The 16,975-nt window shown below is 30.0% G+C and overlaps 1 protein-coding gene across 5 annotated transcripts in view; it reads right to left on the reverse strand.

Annotated features, from left to right (window-relative positions):
- LOC118189290 (ras guanyl-releasing protein 3-like) overlaps positions 1-16,975 on the reverse strand; it is a 194,450-nt gene that overhangs the window by 45,101 nt on the left and 132,374 nt on the right. For 4 of the 5 annotated variants that reach the window (XM_085816009.1, XM_085816010.1, XM_085816011.1 and 1 more), the window contains 5 exons: positions 12,796-12,907; positions 11,523-11,654; positions 11,170-11,320; positions 6,885-7,058; positions 4,200-4,414 (listed from right to left, as the gene is read on the reverse strand). In XM_085816009.1, coding sequence (XP_085672135.1) covers positions 4,200-4,414; positions 6,885-7,058; positions 11,170-11,320; positions 11,523-11,654; positions 12,796-12,907 — 784 coding nt within the window. The remainder of the gene's footprint in view (positions 1-4,199; positions 4,415-6,884; positions 7,059-11,169; positions 11,321-11,522; positions 11,655-12,795; positions 12,908-16,975) is intronic. The other variant, XM_085816013.1, reaches the window with a different exon arrangement.

Consider the following 16,975-nt stretch of genomic DNA (forward strand, 5'->3'; position numbering starts at 1 on the left):
GTTTGATTGGCTATTAAATAAAGAGGCATCATTTCCTTCAGAATTTTGAGGGAATGATTGGTGGTACTTTGGTAAGATCACTATCAACTTTCATGATTCAATGGTAGCCAACTTTCAGTCACTTACTTACTGCATTTTTTTCAAAGCGCTTTTCTGAATTCGTTTCAAAGAACTGATTTAAATGCCTTGCAACTTACAAAATGTTGTTCCAACAATCAACATACTCATTGCTCAATCAATGAAAAGAAAGGTTTATTGAAAGCATTTTAAGCAGTAACAAATTTCTACTTGTTTTTGAATCACTGTACAACTGATACAAATGGAAACACAAACTTCACTTCATGAGGAAAATTACAAGAAAAAACGAAACAGTTTGGCACTTCTTAAATACAGTGATTATTAATCATTATTATATAAAAAAGAGCTCACTGTTATGCATAAAATTTAAATTTTTAATTTGTGACTACATTTGCCATGAATTTAGACATTTGATATAAAGATCTGGAAGCATAATGTCCTTTGAGAGTACATGCATGTAGCTCTTTTCAGTGCCAGGTTATACATGGCAGTTTATATGTGGGTTAAGAAAGAGCAGGGGTTGGCCAGAATATTTACTGTCTTTCTCAAAGCACAAGCAAACAGCTACAAAATATCAAAATTATATATAGAAAAATTAATTAAAACCATGTTTATTTTTGAAGTAAAATTTAAATTATAATATTTTTAAATTCTATTATTATGTTGTCTGTTTTCCTGTTTGTGAAACCATTGTTGACACAGTAGAGGTCTACTCTGCTCCAGTTGCTATTATGCAGACAGAATAGAAATATTTCTCCAATACAATATATCCATTTGTAGGGCTTAAATAAATGATTTTTTGTTCAGAAAAATCTTTTCACAGCCAGCAACACATACAGCAATTTTAAGAAAAGTCCACATATACACCAAAAATTTATTATTATAATATTTGGAACTTTGTTCTGGAGTTCGTATTTTAGAAAAAAAATGCAGTTCAAAAGGATTGTCCTTCAGTGTCCCCGTTTCATTTTTCCTTGTAATAATGGAAATAAAACTCCAAAATAGTTTTCTTTTAACGAAAGAATCTTCTTTATTAATGACACATGACCATAATTTATCTGATATTTGTATTTCCCATTCAATGGAATGAAGAAGGTATAACAAAAGTATGGAATTCTGAAATCTCACACTGCTTTGTTTAAGTAATTTATCTAGCTTGAAAACCATTTTTCACCTCAATTTATTTCCATATAGCAATTTAGAATTTCATTATTTTTCTCCTCCTTTAACTATCCACATGACTAACTCCTATAAGTTCCTATAGTTCTCTTCAAAAATGTAGCACCCAGTACGGACTGCCCCTTTTAAGTATGCCCCAGTGAAAGAAGGCAAACTACGTTAGTTATGAAAGAAAATTGTTTTCTTCATAAGAAAATGTTATTTTCAGTCTAAAAATACTTGAACCAAATTTTAAAAATTGCCATCTGCACAAACTAATGTTCCCTCCTAATAGCCTCCGCTTAAAGTACTTAAAGAATATGTAGCCATGTAAGATTCTAGCTAAATTAACTTTACTTTGCTGGCTATATCTTTACTTGAACTGTGAAGTGACTATTTGCTAAGTTCAAACTGCACCAATGACAAGATATCAGAAAAGACCCTTTAATAATTCAACTCAAGAAGGAATTTTCACATAGCACTCCTGGTGTTTACAGACTTAGCCAGTGGTGTTAACTGGCGCCCGGAGCAAAATACCTTTTTGGTCCCCCCCCCCCCGAAAAAAACACAGTAATATAATGTATAGAATATAATCGTAATAAGAAAATAATGCAAATAATAATAAAATGCTGAATCTGCCATAATATACTCTAAAATATGTTAAGAATAGTCACTACCTAACTACACTAACATTGGATTGGGAAATGTACCTGTGTCGGCTGAAAAATCAGATATACAATGATCTATAATTAACTAAAAAGGCATTATTTAATTTACATATTTGTATAATTGTTTTTAAAAAAGTATAATTTTAATAATTAAAAGTTTAATATATATTATAGATAAGTAGATATATTTATTAATAATAATATAATATTATAATAAATTAATACAATTAATTACTATGTCGTATACATTTTTCTTGCCTTATATGAAACAAATTTATCAATTACTTCATCAAAGTCGACCATTTCAAATTTTTCTTTTTCCTCATTTAAAAATGCTACATGACTTATGGGATCTTGTCCCACCGTTGACTGTAAATAGTCAAAATTTGTATTAATTTACTGAACGAATGTACATAGCTAGCATTTGATAATGAAATAGTAAGAAGTATTTAAAGTATGACTCTTACGTTTGAAAAAACCATTTTCTCCATAGATCTGTAATGGCGTTTTAGGTTCAGTTTCTTTTCTACAGCAGAGTAATATCTTGCAGTTACATTCACTGTTCAAAACAATTTAGGGGATATTGTGAGTTTGGTATGAAATAACCATATAATCAACAAGCGTTTTGACAAAAGGAAATTGAAGAGATTATACAGGAAAATTATAACCTTTACTAAGTTGGGAATATGTAAATTTAGTCTGTGATGTCGAAAACTATGCGTTTTAGTTAAGGAGTAAGAAGCGACCAGCAGCATTTCTTTTTGTAGTAGGAGATTAAAAATAACTGACACACGTTTAATGCTTTGTAGCAGTAAATATACGATGTCTCAGTAAGATGACTTAGTTGAATTGGTAGTCAGAACGGCCATCAGTTGTTTCAAGAGAGTCAAACGAAATCCATTGTAGCGAAAGCCTTAGGAGTTTCCCAAAATGTCATTTCCAGACTATGGAATCGTTTTTGGAAACTGTATGTTTGAGAAATTCGGGACAAGGTCATATTATCATTTTAAAATAAAAAGCGGGAACTACATGTACAGTTCATTTTAAAAAAAAAACTAAAAATATATCTCTATTTTAGAGAAATAAAGTGGTCAGAAAGAACATTTCGTATATGGAGATATTTGGTTGATGTACTGCAAACATTTTATTACACATTCTATCAGACAAATCAAGAAAATAAATAATTAATTATATTACAATAATTTCTAATTTCAAATATATTTTCCAGAAATGGATCAAAATAAAAACTGAAATTTTCCAGAAATCTTGTTTGGAGACAATTTGGAGTCCCTCTGCGAGCGCCGCCCGGGACATCATACACCCCCTTGCCCTCCCTCGCTACGCCATTGGACTTAGCCAATACTTATGGCTGCAACTCAGAATAGAACTACACTAAATAATCAGCAGAAGCTTCATAGAGATAATTAATGAGAGTTGGCTCATAGCTCTACCACCACCGTACACAAACCGGTAATTAATATGTAAAATTGCAAGCTTATGTCAATGAAACAATGTGGCTGAACGGCAGAACACACTATTCTTTAAGTAACTCAGACACCAGATTAAATAGTATCTTTCTATCCTACTTTATACAACATGTAAAAACGGAAATACCATTCTGGCAGAAAATGGAAATGAGAGAAGCTAGAAAAGATAAGTAATTGAACAAAAACTGATTAGCTTAAATGTTTCTTTACAGTCCTACAACTTTTCAGATAAATATGCTTCTCTTTTACAAACATACGGCATAGAAATTCATGATTTTTTTAACTGCTAGTAATTAAGATGAAACAGTAAGTTTGACATCTTTTGAGAATTAAACATTTGAACAAAAAAGGAAAAAATTAAATGTAATTTCTTGTAATTTATTTGGGAATGAACTGCACAATTAATATGATAATTAAACAGACAGATTAATATGATGTGCCTATATATTAGCATAAGTTAGCTATGCAATACAAAAGCAAGATAACTACAAGTGATAATACATTTTTTGGTGTATATCATTTTTATGCATATTGTAGATAAAAAAAGGCATAACCAGTGGTGGAATTCAAGTGATTCACACCAGTTTGGCAAAGCCAGTTCCTACAACATTTTCAGTTTAGTGAATTTAATTCTTAAAATTGAATTTCAGTGTTATTAAGTAATTTATCAATGTTATTTAAGCACTCAGTAGCTAATTTTATTGCTTGTTAGGCAGAAAATTACTTCCTAAATTTTTTAATTTTGCCACTAAGTATAATTAGTATAAAATTAAAGGCAAACAAAAATTTCAAAAGAACAAGCACATACAAGATGGGTATCTTGAAACCTCGTGCTTCCATTAGAGCTCGTCTGTAATTACTAAAATTGGATGCAGATGCTAGCAGTTCTCCTAAGTCAGACAAAGTTTTCTTTGTTTCTGCAGGTACACAAGCCATCGTATTTATCAATCGAGCAAGTGCACTGTGACTTAGTCCTCCAACAACAGACATTAGAGAGTTGAAATTATTCTGCTGTAAAAGTTTCTGAAAAGGAAACAAGAAATATCTGTGAAAAGAACTTATGCTAAAATAAGAAATTATATCTTTATCACAGATAAAGGAAGCAAATAAAATGCAATTTACTTCACCCTAGCTTGAAACATGTTATTATTTTATGAAACATCTCCAGATTAAAAAAAAAAAAAACTGCTGACTTTTAACACAAACACTGTATATTTATTACAATAAAATATTCTTGAAAATTATTTGAAAAATTGATTTAAAGTATAAATTGATTATTCTTCATAGATGTAAAGTGTAAAAAAGTTCAGAGATTAGGTGTTTAAAAATCGGTACTTTCTAATTAACCACACCCTCACCGAAAAGTTGTGAACTTATTGCAACTTTGTACAGAAATGCTTGTTTGGGTATCTTTATCTCAACAATGCATCCAATACTGCCTAATTCTCTTACATCGATCAAAAAAAAATTTTTTTTTTTTTTTTTCAAAAAGTCCTTTTTCACATTTTCCCCTTGCTGTTCTTCCTATGTACACAATGATCTGTTTTCACTAACAACAGCATCACAGAATTGCACATTCTCAAATTTTTTATTTAAATAACATGCCACATTTTCTCTTAAAGTCAGAAAAAGAAGGAAAAAGGACAAAAGAACTTCCTTTTGTTAAATAATTGCACTTTTTGATATAAAGATTATGCTAAAACTTAAAAATATCATTTCTCAAGATCATTATTCATAAAATGTAATTCAGCATTTCTCTTCTTCTCAAGTGGAAGTATCTCATTAAAAATACTCAGTGAGCCATAGAATAACTCATTTTTTAATATAAGTGAAAAAAGAATTTTATGATTACTCTAAGTTATTAGACTTCTTTATCACGGTGGCCTGCAAAATTTATTCACTAATCCACTGAGATGTAACATGTAGAAAGGTATAAGAACATGTGGCAAGATTTTGACGAGATATCTCAGTTTATTAGCGATTCAATCTTGGGTACCACTATAATAAGGGAATAACCCAGTCACTTAATGTTCAAAATTTAATGCCATCAATTAAGCCATACTTGAGTTATAGATATTTAATCCTTTAAAAGATGAGTATCATCATCAAATGATAAGATGATTTAATACACTTTATTGTATGCCATCTATTGCGAACAAGTGACCCGCTGATAAAAAATACTTGCTGATAAATTTCTAGTATGAAGACCATTGGGAGGAAAGACATACCAAACTGCAGAAAATGTCACTTAGTAAGTGAAATGAGAAATTCACCATATTTCACTAATCAGATATCAGGAGAATTACTGACCATTTTGGAACATTTGGCACTGCTGTTATGCAATAAAAGAACCAAATGCATAAAAAGCAGTTGTGGTGTTTGGTATTGGAAATCTGTGAGAGGTAACAAATAACTGATGTTTCAAAATAAGAACTGAAAGTCATGATAAATTTCGTGTACGCTAACGTTGATCTGTACATTTGAAAAAGAGAAACAAAATGTGATACAAACATAAATGAAGACAAATTTACATGATAATGCATGTATCAAGCTACTGAAAATTACTGAAGATGACAAGTGTTTGTGAGTTTGTTAAGAAAGGAACAGGAGTTTCTTTACAGCCTGACATAACACACTGCAATTTCGTACATTTGTTTTACTGAAGAAATACCTATAAGGAACCTATTTTTTTATCAGATGCATTTATATTTCATAAAAAAGGATCCTATCAGTTCTATTTACAGTACAAGAGATTTTTTAAAGGAGGAAGAAATTAAAAGTATAGCACAATGTATGTCTTGATAAACATGTTGAATAATTTGGATATTCTGACATCATGACAAAGTTTACAACTTGATGTTTTTTCCACACCAATTTGATGCCTTTTCCATTTTTTGAAATAGATTTAGATAGCATGTATTTTGTGAAACTTCAATGAATAATATTTTTTTTTACAAAAAGAAGAAAATAAAAATGCCACTATCAATCATTTTGAAAAATATGATTAATAAAATAGTCACTAAATAATATTTATTTTATAATTATTAAAATAAAATGGCATACTCCATGTTATAATAATTATAATGTATAAATTTCTAAATTCAGCATGAAAATTGCATAAAAAAGTAGATTTTATGTTCTAGGTTACTAGTGCCAAGTTAGAAACTGATTTTAGAATTACAATTTAAGAGGACAATCATATGAAATGAAAAAGTAAACACAAGATAAATAAAATATAATAAGTCTTCTTAAACACATGTTCCCACACTTGATTTAAGAAAGCAATAAAACTTGAAAAACTGCACTTTACATATTAATTTTTTTACAGCCAATGGTTTTTAAAATTAAAGCATTAAAACAGAAAATGCTTCTTTTAAATATACTGGAAAAAATCAAACTATGCCTAAATATTTATATAAATCTAAGCATAGATAATAAAGTGTATCTTAATATCCAAATACGACAGCAATGGGAAGCTTTTTAATATGAATACCTCAGCAACATGCACAAATTTCACAATAACATCAGCTCTTTGTTGCGGAAAAGGCTTGCTTAAAACCATCCACTGAATCCATTGTGAGAGTCCATTAAACAAAGATATAGATCTTTCTAATTTAGGGTTGTCCTGTGGTGTTCCACATTCTGCATAGGCTTTAAAATCTGAAAACTAGAAAAAAATAAAAGTGGTAGGAATATTCTTAAACTTATGCAGATTTTACTTGAAAATAACATTAAAAAGGCCTCATGCATTTTAAAAGAAAAAAAAAAGAGTAAATAAATAAATAAATAACAACCATAATTTAAAATAGTAGGCAAATTAAATCTAAATGACATTTCTGTTTATTGAAATTCTAAACTAAATCGTTAAAATTAAGTAACTTTATGATGCAACAATGTTTTTATATTTCATTTATTTTCCACATGATAAATAATAAAAAAATATTAGATATAAACATAGCAACAAAACTAAACAATCTTAAAAATAATTTTTTACTCACAGTTTCAGAAACATTTACATCAAAGAAATAATATTTTTAAGAACATACATAGAATATTTTTATAATATATTTATTATAATATATATATATATTATTTTGTTATAATATATTTACTATAGTTTATTATAATATATTTAAGAACACTCATAGAATAATAAGCATAATAAAACAGCAAGTCATTTTTTTTCCATATCATAACAAGGTAGTGGTTAAAAATATACTACATATTTTAAATATTAAGAAATAACATTTAAGCAATAAAAAGTGAATAAATAACAGACATATTGAATATAAATGACACACAGCATTGCATGCAGTACGTAAGGTAGCATTCACCAAAAATATAAAACAGTCAGGCAGACTACAATCAAAGTTAGCCTCACAGCAAGGAAAGCAAGCACAATTCAAACAACAAAGTTACTCTGGTAGCAATGAAACAAGTACAATTCAATCTTCCACAAAAGTTAATATCTAAGGGCATTATAGCTAATATTTCTAATAGTAAAAAAATTTTTCATATTGAAATCCATAAATATAAAGCTATGTAATTTATCTACAGCTGAAAGAAATTTATGATATAAAAGCAATGTCCATTAAAAATTACAAATTGCTATATTATATATATATATATGTACTCTCAGTGGTTACTAGAAAACACTGTGATTTATAACACATTTAAACTAATAAATGTTGTTTTCCTGACCAGAATAATTAATTAATGGTTGAAAATCTCATAATTAGTGATGAGCTACAGGTAGGTCATGATGGCTGCATGAGTCCTTTGTTAAGTTTATATTTAATTTGAGAGCACCTTATCTATTTCATTTTCTTAAAACAAATTAATTCTGTGTAAAAATCAAATGAATATAAAGGATTAAAAATTGAAAACAAGGAAAAAATTTCATGAAATCTGCTGAGAAAAGCTACTGAACAGCATCGTGATGTCTTTAGCAAAAATTGCAACAAAATAATTATAAAATTAAATTTTTAAATGGTGAAGTTACCAAATACTGAAAAATGAAAAGTAAAATTTAATATTTGGTACTCAGAGACTATAGATGTTGATGAAGCAATATGATCAGAAGTAGATAAAAGTACAGAAACAATTTAATTTCATATTAAAACTAGAAATAACAGTAAACAATTTTCTGGATTTCATTAAAATGGCTTCAACAGAAAAATCACAAAACAAAATTCCTAATAGCACAAAGAAAGTAACAATGAATACATTATTAAAGTCATTAAGGATACTACTGTTATTAACCTTTTGATAGTAATCAATGAGCTCGGCTCGCATTCCACTTACACACTGCAGTGGGCACAAACACAGCTTCCATTACAAATCTAGGACTGGCACGTATCGCATGTACTTGAGATGAAAGAATTGCTTAATCTTGCAATTGCCAAGGGGTCAATAGCACTGAAGCTGAACAAGCTTTTAACTTGATAAATAATATTTCCACAAAAAGAACTTCTTAGATTGTGCAATATATTTTGCAATTAAGGACAACCTCCTTAAATGGGAACCTTTGAGTGGATTCAATGTTAAACCCTAAGTAAAAAACCTTTTTTAAAAGTCATCATGAGACTTAACTATCATACACTAAACTGAAAATCAACTGATGTGAAAGAAAGAAATAATGTGTGGAAACTTTTGAATTAAATTTCTTCATATTTTAAGCAATTTTTGTGATTTCTTCATTTTTTAAATTCTAAAGTTCTACAGTTCAACATTTTTTCATGCACAATTATTTATGTTTTATGCTTTTGTAAAATGTAAACTATTTTATTAGAATTTCATGGTTTTTTTTAATAAGACAACAATAATTAAATGTATATTTTATTTTAAGCAATTTTTCTTATTTATTTTGTTTAACTTTAAAGTTTAATATGTTTTTATGCACAATTATATGTATTGTAAAATATTTAATTAGAATTTTAAGTTTTGTTTTTATAAGATAATGCACAAGTCCTTTGTTAACATTTTCATAACTTACTTCTATTTATAACTGAAGATACAGTTACAAAAGGCCTTAAATTTTCTTGACACTTAAGATTCTTCTTGATACTCATGAAAAGAATATGGTAGTTAATACTGACAAAACTACCATCTAATTGTTTTTCCTTAATACTAAATACCATGATATTCACCTTCATTATAATAATAAAGATCTAAACAGAACATATAATACTGTTTACTTGGGATATCATTTAGACCCAAAATTATCTTGGACAAAACAAATAAATGTGACCATTGATCAAGGACATTTGAGATCTAAACTACTGAAATGTCTGACTAGTATTGCTTGGGGTTCGACCCAGATGTTTTATGTACAGTCTAGTAGCTGACTATGGAAATGAGGTTTTTAATACTTCCTCATATTCTGTTAGAAACAAACTTGATATTTTCCAAAACGGCATGTTGTGACTGAATTAAATCGACTCCTATTGCTACTAAGGGATTGCAGACAGATTTGGAGCTTTAAATGAAAGGTGCCAAAGAAGTGCTATGAATCTTGTTGGAAAAAAATGTTAAGAAAATAATTTTTTTTTAAAAATTAATACAGACCAGCAAGTGTAAAACTAAAGATTCACAGATCTTTCCTTTCGACTGCATATGATCTTTATGATACTTACAATATTTCTACACCCAATCATCAGGTTTTCTCGCAAAGTGGAATCCCATTTAAATTTAGATCAACTGAAAAAATACCTAGGATCTTGTTTGGCATGTCAACAAACACCTTTCCACTCTGAATGAGTTAAAAAATGCTGCTCTGGCTACTACACTTTACATGTACCCTCTAGACAAGTAATTCCATGTTTACAAAGATGGTTAACTTATGCAAATTATAAATTAAAAAATAGCCTAGATCAAAATAGTGTGTTTTTCATTGATTCACAAGCTGCTATTTTGTCACTTAACAGATCTAACTACAATGCAAATACCCAGGTTCATTCTTGTAAAATGAAACTTCCTGAGCTAAGGAAAACAGAAAGAGAATTGCCATTCAGTTGATTCTGAGCCACTGTGACATTTTTGGAAATGAGCAGGCAGACAGACTTGCCAAGGCCGGAATACTCATGCTCCAAGTCCCTTTGTGTTATATTGAAAGAATTATATGTAATAAAATGGAAAATAACAGAACATTCTTATATATTGATGCAGCAATGGATAAGAAGTGAAATAACCTGCTCAACAAAAGAAATAAAATCTCCAGTTCCTTATCTCAAGCTGTTGGAGTTGCTTGCTTTCATTTGACAACTCGCCATGATAATTTACAGTAACATTTACATCGTATTGGAATTAAGAATTCGGCTTGTTGCCTTCTGTATATGGATGAAATTCTGTATATGGTGATATGGATGAAAATTCCACCTCAAGAACTGGCCTATTATTTTAAAGTTCATTACAGACAACTCTATCCAGGCTAATTTGTACACTCTCACCATTTTATTGGGCTAATGGCATTGACTAATGGCAGAAATGGCAAAGAAAGGCATAGGACCCCCAAAAAAACTTAACATAAAAATTACAATATAGAAGGTCCTATATATACTGATCACTATTTTATAACAAAAACATAATTGAAGGCTAATTAATGATGTCCTGGAGCAAAATTACCTAATTCTACACCTAAACTTAAATGCAAAAAGAAAATGATGATAGTATTTATACATTTAAACTCTGATTCGATCTGTAAAAGCTACTACAGATTTTATCATAAATCCTAAAAACAATTTTTAAAAAGTTTCTTATAATAAAATTCATATACTCACTGTTATTCTCCGCATAACTTTGTGTTCTAAAAATGTTATGTGATTTGCGAGTTCATCTGCCTCTAAATGGTCAAAAACTAGAGATATTTTTCTCGTATGCTTTGCAGGAGGATTACGAACTGACATACTTCGAGCCCAATCATAGGAAGGTCTAAATGTTAAATAAAAAGATACACATTAACATTTTTATGGTTGACTATAAATACTGCAAACAGAGGTAATAATGAAGAAATGTGTTTTATCGACTATAAATACTGCAAATACAGGTAATAATGAAGAAATGTGTTTTATCAAAAAGTAATACTTATATCTTGAACAAATACAAACAATGAAAATTACATTTTTATACTCACAGTTTTGACAAATCAAGAAGATCTGCCAAAGCACGATAACTTTGATCACACAAACACCTTTGAAAATCTCGCAATGTAGTAACTAAAGCTGGGTTAAGATCGAAATGAATTGGAAACATACAAATCCAATATCTGAAATAAAGTATATATAAAAATTTTAATATATTACATAATTAAGAACAATAATCAACAAAAAATTCAGCAAATTCCTCATTTCCTTCTGCCTACCCTAAAAATGTAGTTTATCTTATAAAATCAAACAATTTATCAAGCATAAATCTTTCTAGTTGTGCCTTATTAGCAGGAAGAATTAATAAAATACATTGTTCTAGTTACCTAAATTCCAATTAAAAGCTATATTCAGGTAAAATGCATTCCTTCTATAAGTTATAAAAAGCAAAGATTACCTGCTAAAAAGGAAGAACTATGATATAGGTAAAAGATGAAATGAAATTAATCTTGTTTTATGTTGGACAGAAAGTGGATTACTTTTATAAATTGCATAGCAAAAATACAATTTATCAGCATTTCATATAATATCCATACTCACCAAGTTAGAAAATAAATTTTAACAACACAGTTTACATAAATAATCTAGGTACCTAAGGGGAGCATTATTTCAGGGCCACCCAAAAAAGGGGCAGATTTATGAGATCAAAATATTATTTTTTAGTTTTAGAAATAGTTAACGTACCTTATGTTTTAAGATGAGGGACCCTTCACCCCAAAAGTTAAGATAAATTCCCTTAATATACATATTTTTCTGCTTTGATAAAGGTGTGGTGTGGTGTACTTAATTATGGCATAGCACACTAGGGCTATCTGCCTAAGGGGAGATAGACACCCATGCAGCCAGCCCGTTCGCGGGATTTGAACCTCAGACCGACCAGTGTTTAGCAACTTTACCGCTCGGCCACTGGTGGACTCCCTTTGATAAAGGAAAAATAAGTTTATGGGAAATTAAAGGATAATTTTGATAATCTAAAACTGGGGCCCAAAGTCTGACCCTTGCTCACCCAGCAATAATCAGGATCTGAATTGTAATACAGTAGCCGCAAATACAACTGATAGCATTGAAATAATATTATAGCAAATTTTTCAATGAGACCTGAAAAGTAATAAAATTAAGCTTCAAACATTACTTAAAATTTATATAAATAAATAAAGCGAGAGAGAGAGTGAATGAGAAAGAAAATAATTTACAAAAAATGTAAGAAATTTTTAAATAAGAAAATAATAATTTTATCTGATCAAAAAAGCAAAAATCAATTACCTAAATGTTTGGCAAATGCGAGCTCGATATTGGTATATGGTACATTCAGTGATTTTTTGAAATTTATGAGGACATGATGTATGACAATTATAGATAGCTTCAGCTTTCCAAAATTTAATATAGAATTAAGAAAAATTTAAAGAATTTGTGCATGATTAACTTATACACCATGTATATTAAATAAATACAACTATACATGTTTATAGCAAAATTTATAGCATATATCAATATCAAAATTATTTTACAAATTTAAATGTCATAAATTTAATAAACTGATAACGAATAAGACTGAGGCATGCATAATTATTACAACTTCATACATTTGACCTTTATAACAATCTTGAGAATAACACAATACATGGAGTAATGCCCACAGAAAATCATTGCTATTTTTTGTTTTTCATTATTTACTCCTTGTCATTTCTAATGTAATATAGAAGAGACATTCAAATATAAACAGGAGTTTATAGCTGAACATTATTTACTGAATGCAGTGAAATAATATATTATTTTTCTATGTAGTCACCTGCCACCATAAATACACTTTCTTCAACACCCAAGAAATTTCTTAATTCCAGAAGAATGAAAGGTCTTTTGACTGTATGTTCTTCCATTCTTGAACACTGTCAATAACCTGATCGTTAGGTTTGAATTTCTAGCAGCCTAAAAATTCTTATAATGGAACAACGAGATGAAATATAAAATTAAGCAAAGCAAAAATATAACTATAATAAATAAACAAAAATAACAAAATACAGTACTAAGTCCGTAATTCGGACATCCATTATCCGGAATGATCTATAATCCGGCCCTTAAAGCCACAAACTTTTTTTGTATGCTTTATACATGCACGTTTAATGCATAATGGATGGTATAAGCTAGGCTAAAATTCTCTTTACTGATTCTAAGGCATTTCAGTTAATGTTGCAGATTATGCTGTTCCTTAATCTTCTAACTGGATCCAACTTATTATTTTTTGCAGACTGTTAGAGCAATTTTATAAAAATTAAGCTTGAACTTTCGATTACGTCAAAAAGAGTTTCCAATTCTGGAGCTGCCAAAGGATCTACAAAGCAAAGGCATATCCGTCTCAAAATTATGCAAGGAATATGACATTGGAAAGTCAACTGTATATAAGAAAAAAGAAAAAAGAACTTTTTGAATTTTTTGTGGATTCCGACATCCCACTTGCAATGAATAACAGAAAAAGGTTTTGTTATGCTAAAATTGATGATCATGACAAAGTGATGATTGAATGGGTCAGACAGCATAGCAGCGAGGACGTGCCATTGACAGGTCCAATGCTAATGGTTCAAGCCAAATATTTCATGAAGGAATGAATTTAAACAGAGTGCATATATTCGACAGGTTGGTTAACCAAATTAAAAAATTGCCATGGTATAAGACAATTAAAAATTTTGGGTGAAAAAGCTTCAACTGATACTGAAGCTGTTGAACAATTTACAGATGAAGTCATTGGACTCATTACTAGTAAACAATTATCTCCAGAACAAATTCACAACACTGATGAAACTGGGTTTTCTCGCAATACATACCGCGAAATACTTTGGCAACCTCTACAGGAAAGGCTCCAACTAGTATCAAAGATTCCAAAGCGAGACTAACAATTTTAGTGTGCGTAAATGCTGCAGGAATGCACAGGTGCAAACTTTTCATAATCAGAAAAAATGCACGACCTCGAGCATTTAAAGGAGTAACAATTTTCCCCGTTATATATCGTGCAAATAAAAGAGCATGGATGACACAAACATTGATGAATGATTGGCTTGAAAATAAATTTATACCCGAGGCTCGGCAACATTTGAATTCAGTTGGTTTATATGATGACTCAAAAAAAATCCTGACTGTTGACAACTGTTCGGCACATACTTCACTTAAAGTTTTAGTGAAAGATAATGTATCCATATTATTCTTCCCTCAATTGTATGTCTATCATTCAGCCTATGGATATGAGAATAGTGCACATGCTGAAATGCAAATATAAAGTAGCATTTTTAAAATCTATGTTAAGTTTCTTGAACAGTGGCACGACTATTCAAGACTTTTTAAAATCTTTTAGCATAAAATCTGCTGTGTGGAGCATCGTAAGATTGTGGGAGTATGTGCCTCCAGATATGCTCAAAAATGCTTGGCATAATTTATGGCCAGCTACCATACTTTATGGTGAGGACGATGAAGATGACAGCCGCGAATTTGAAGGTTTTCGTTTATAGCAAACTAAAGGTGAAACTTTCCAGTTATTGGATTTTGCAAAGAAATGTGGAGAAGCGGTAATAAATGAAGATGATATAACAGAAGTTTTTCACTGCAACGACAATGCCCCAATCACCAATCAATCTACGCACGGTGAAATCTGTAGTATGGTTCTAGATCCAGAAAATACCACTTCCAATAGTGAAGAAAGTGACAGAGAGGTTATTGAAAACGAAAAAATTTCGATTGACAAGTTAGTCGGTATTCTCGACGCAGCAATTACAGGACTTGAACAGTGGAACTTTGTAACTGAACAAGAAATTATGTCTGTTTATAGAATTAAAGAGAAAGTATTAGCACAAAAAATGAAGCAACTTAAACAACTTACATTGAAAGAAATGTTTAATAAAGTAAACAAATAAATATTAAGGTTTTTCTTTGTAAATTTTGATACCCTTTAGATCATAATTGCTCTTTATTTCATAAATTATGGTTTCCTATTTTTAATTATATAATTTCTGCATGTCATCTTACCAGATTTATATTGAGGATCTATAACTCGGGATCGCCGAAGTCCTGACAAGTCTGGATTACGGACTTTGTACTGTATACACCAAACAGAAGGTTGCTACTTTCTCTGATTTTATGGTTCACTTTGGTGTGTTTCTCTTCTCTCTTGAACAAGGTGAAAGTCTGATGGTACTAGGACTATTTGGAGGTGCGGTAGGACATCCCACCTGTGTGATTGTAGAAGCATGTTTCAATGTCCAATGTTTCCAAGTCTTTCAATCTTCAGGCATCAAAAGATGGGGAAGCCATCCATCTGATGCTCACCTTACTAAATTTATGACTATCTTTAACTAATGTCTTCACATAACAAAGAATTATTTTTAGATCCATAACAATTTCTCTGATGGTGATTATTAGATTGGCCCTAACTAGTGCATCAACTATTGTCAGTTTTCTTTAACAGTTGAGATTGTTGGTTGACAAACATGTGTTTAATTTTCACTTTTCATCTGGTCTTCTTTAAAAGACTTACACTAAACATACAATCCAGAATAAGCGACATCTAAACTGATTTTTAGGTGCCAAATAAATGTGAAAAGGAATCCCACCATCATTAGTCAAAAATTATAATGATGATTTGTTGCATAATACTGAACTTCTGCAGTGATATGTTGATTATAACAAACAGAGCTGACAGAAAGAAAAACTAGCATTACAAATGACAAATTCAAATGTGTATGTGCTTGTTCAGTGAGTTATAATTATGTTAAACTTGTCACGGCAACAAAGCATGAAAGTTTCTGCTTAGATTTGAATGACCCTCGCATATTATAAAGTCCAGCTTGACATCTAGTATTAACAATAACAATTTTTTGTTCTTTTTTAAATTCTGTAAAATTATGTTAAAATTTCAGAAAAAACCATTTATAGCACAAAGCATAGTCAACTTCTTTGAAGAAAAGTAATTTCCAAAACCTTAGTCACATTTACATTTGGAAACTGCCAAAATTCATTTAAGGGGAATTAAAACTATATTTCTCTATATTTTGATATGAAGAAAATTTCATGATGGGGTTACATAACCAGTTAATCAACCCATTGAAAAAAATAAAAAAAATCTTTGCATAAAAATAGAGTAGACAGGTAACAACTATTTTTTTAGCAATTACTTCTCACAGTATGATATTTAGACTATATTACAGACATGGCCAAACTGCGGCTCTCTGACATCTTGACTGTGGCTCGCGAGCTAATAGTAATCCTTTGTCATCTGAAATGCGACTTGTTTTGAATAAATATAGTATAATGTTTTAATACAAATGGAATTTGAAATAGAAATCATGCAGTGCCACATTTCTTTATTAATTGCTAATTTAATTTCTGATATTATGTACATAAAAATGTAATAGATTTCAAACTGTCCACTGCTGGCTTAACATCAGAGCAACAAATGCAT

This window comes from Stegodyphus dumicola, chromosome 4, assembly GCF_044657685.1.
Source record: "Stegodyphus dumicola isolate Sdum_Otavi_A_Nest chromosome 4, ASM4465768v1".
Taxonomy (NCBI): domain Eukaryota; kingdom Metazoa; phylum Arthropoda; class Arachnida; order Araneae; family Eresidae; genus Stegodyphus; species Stegodyphus dumicola.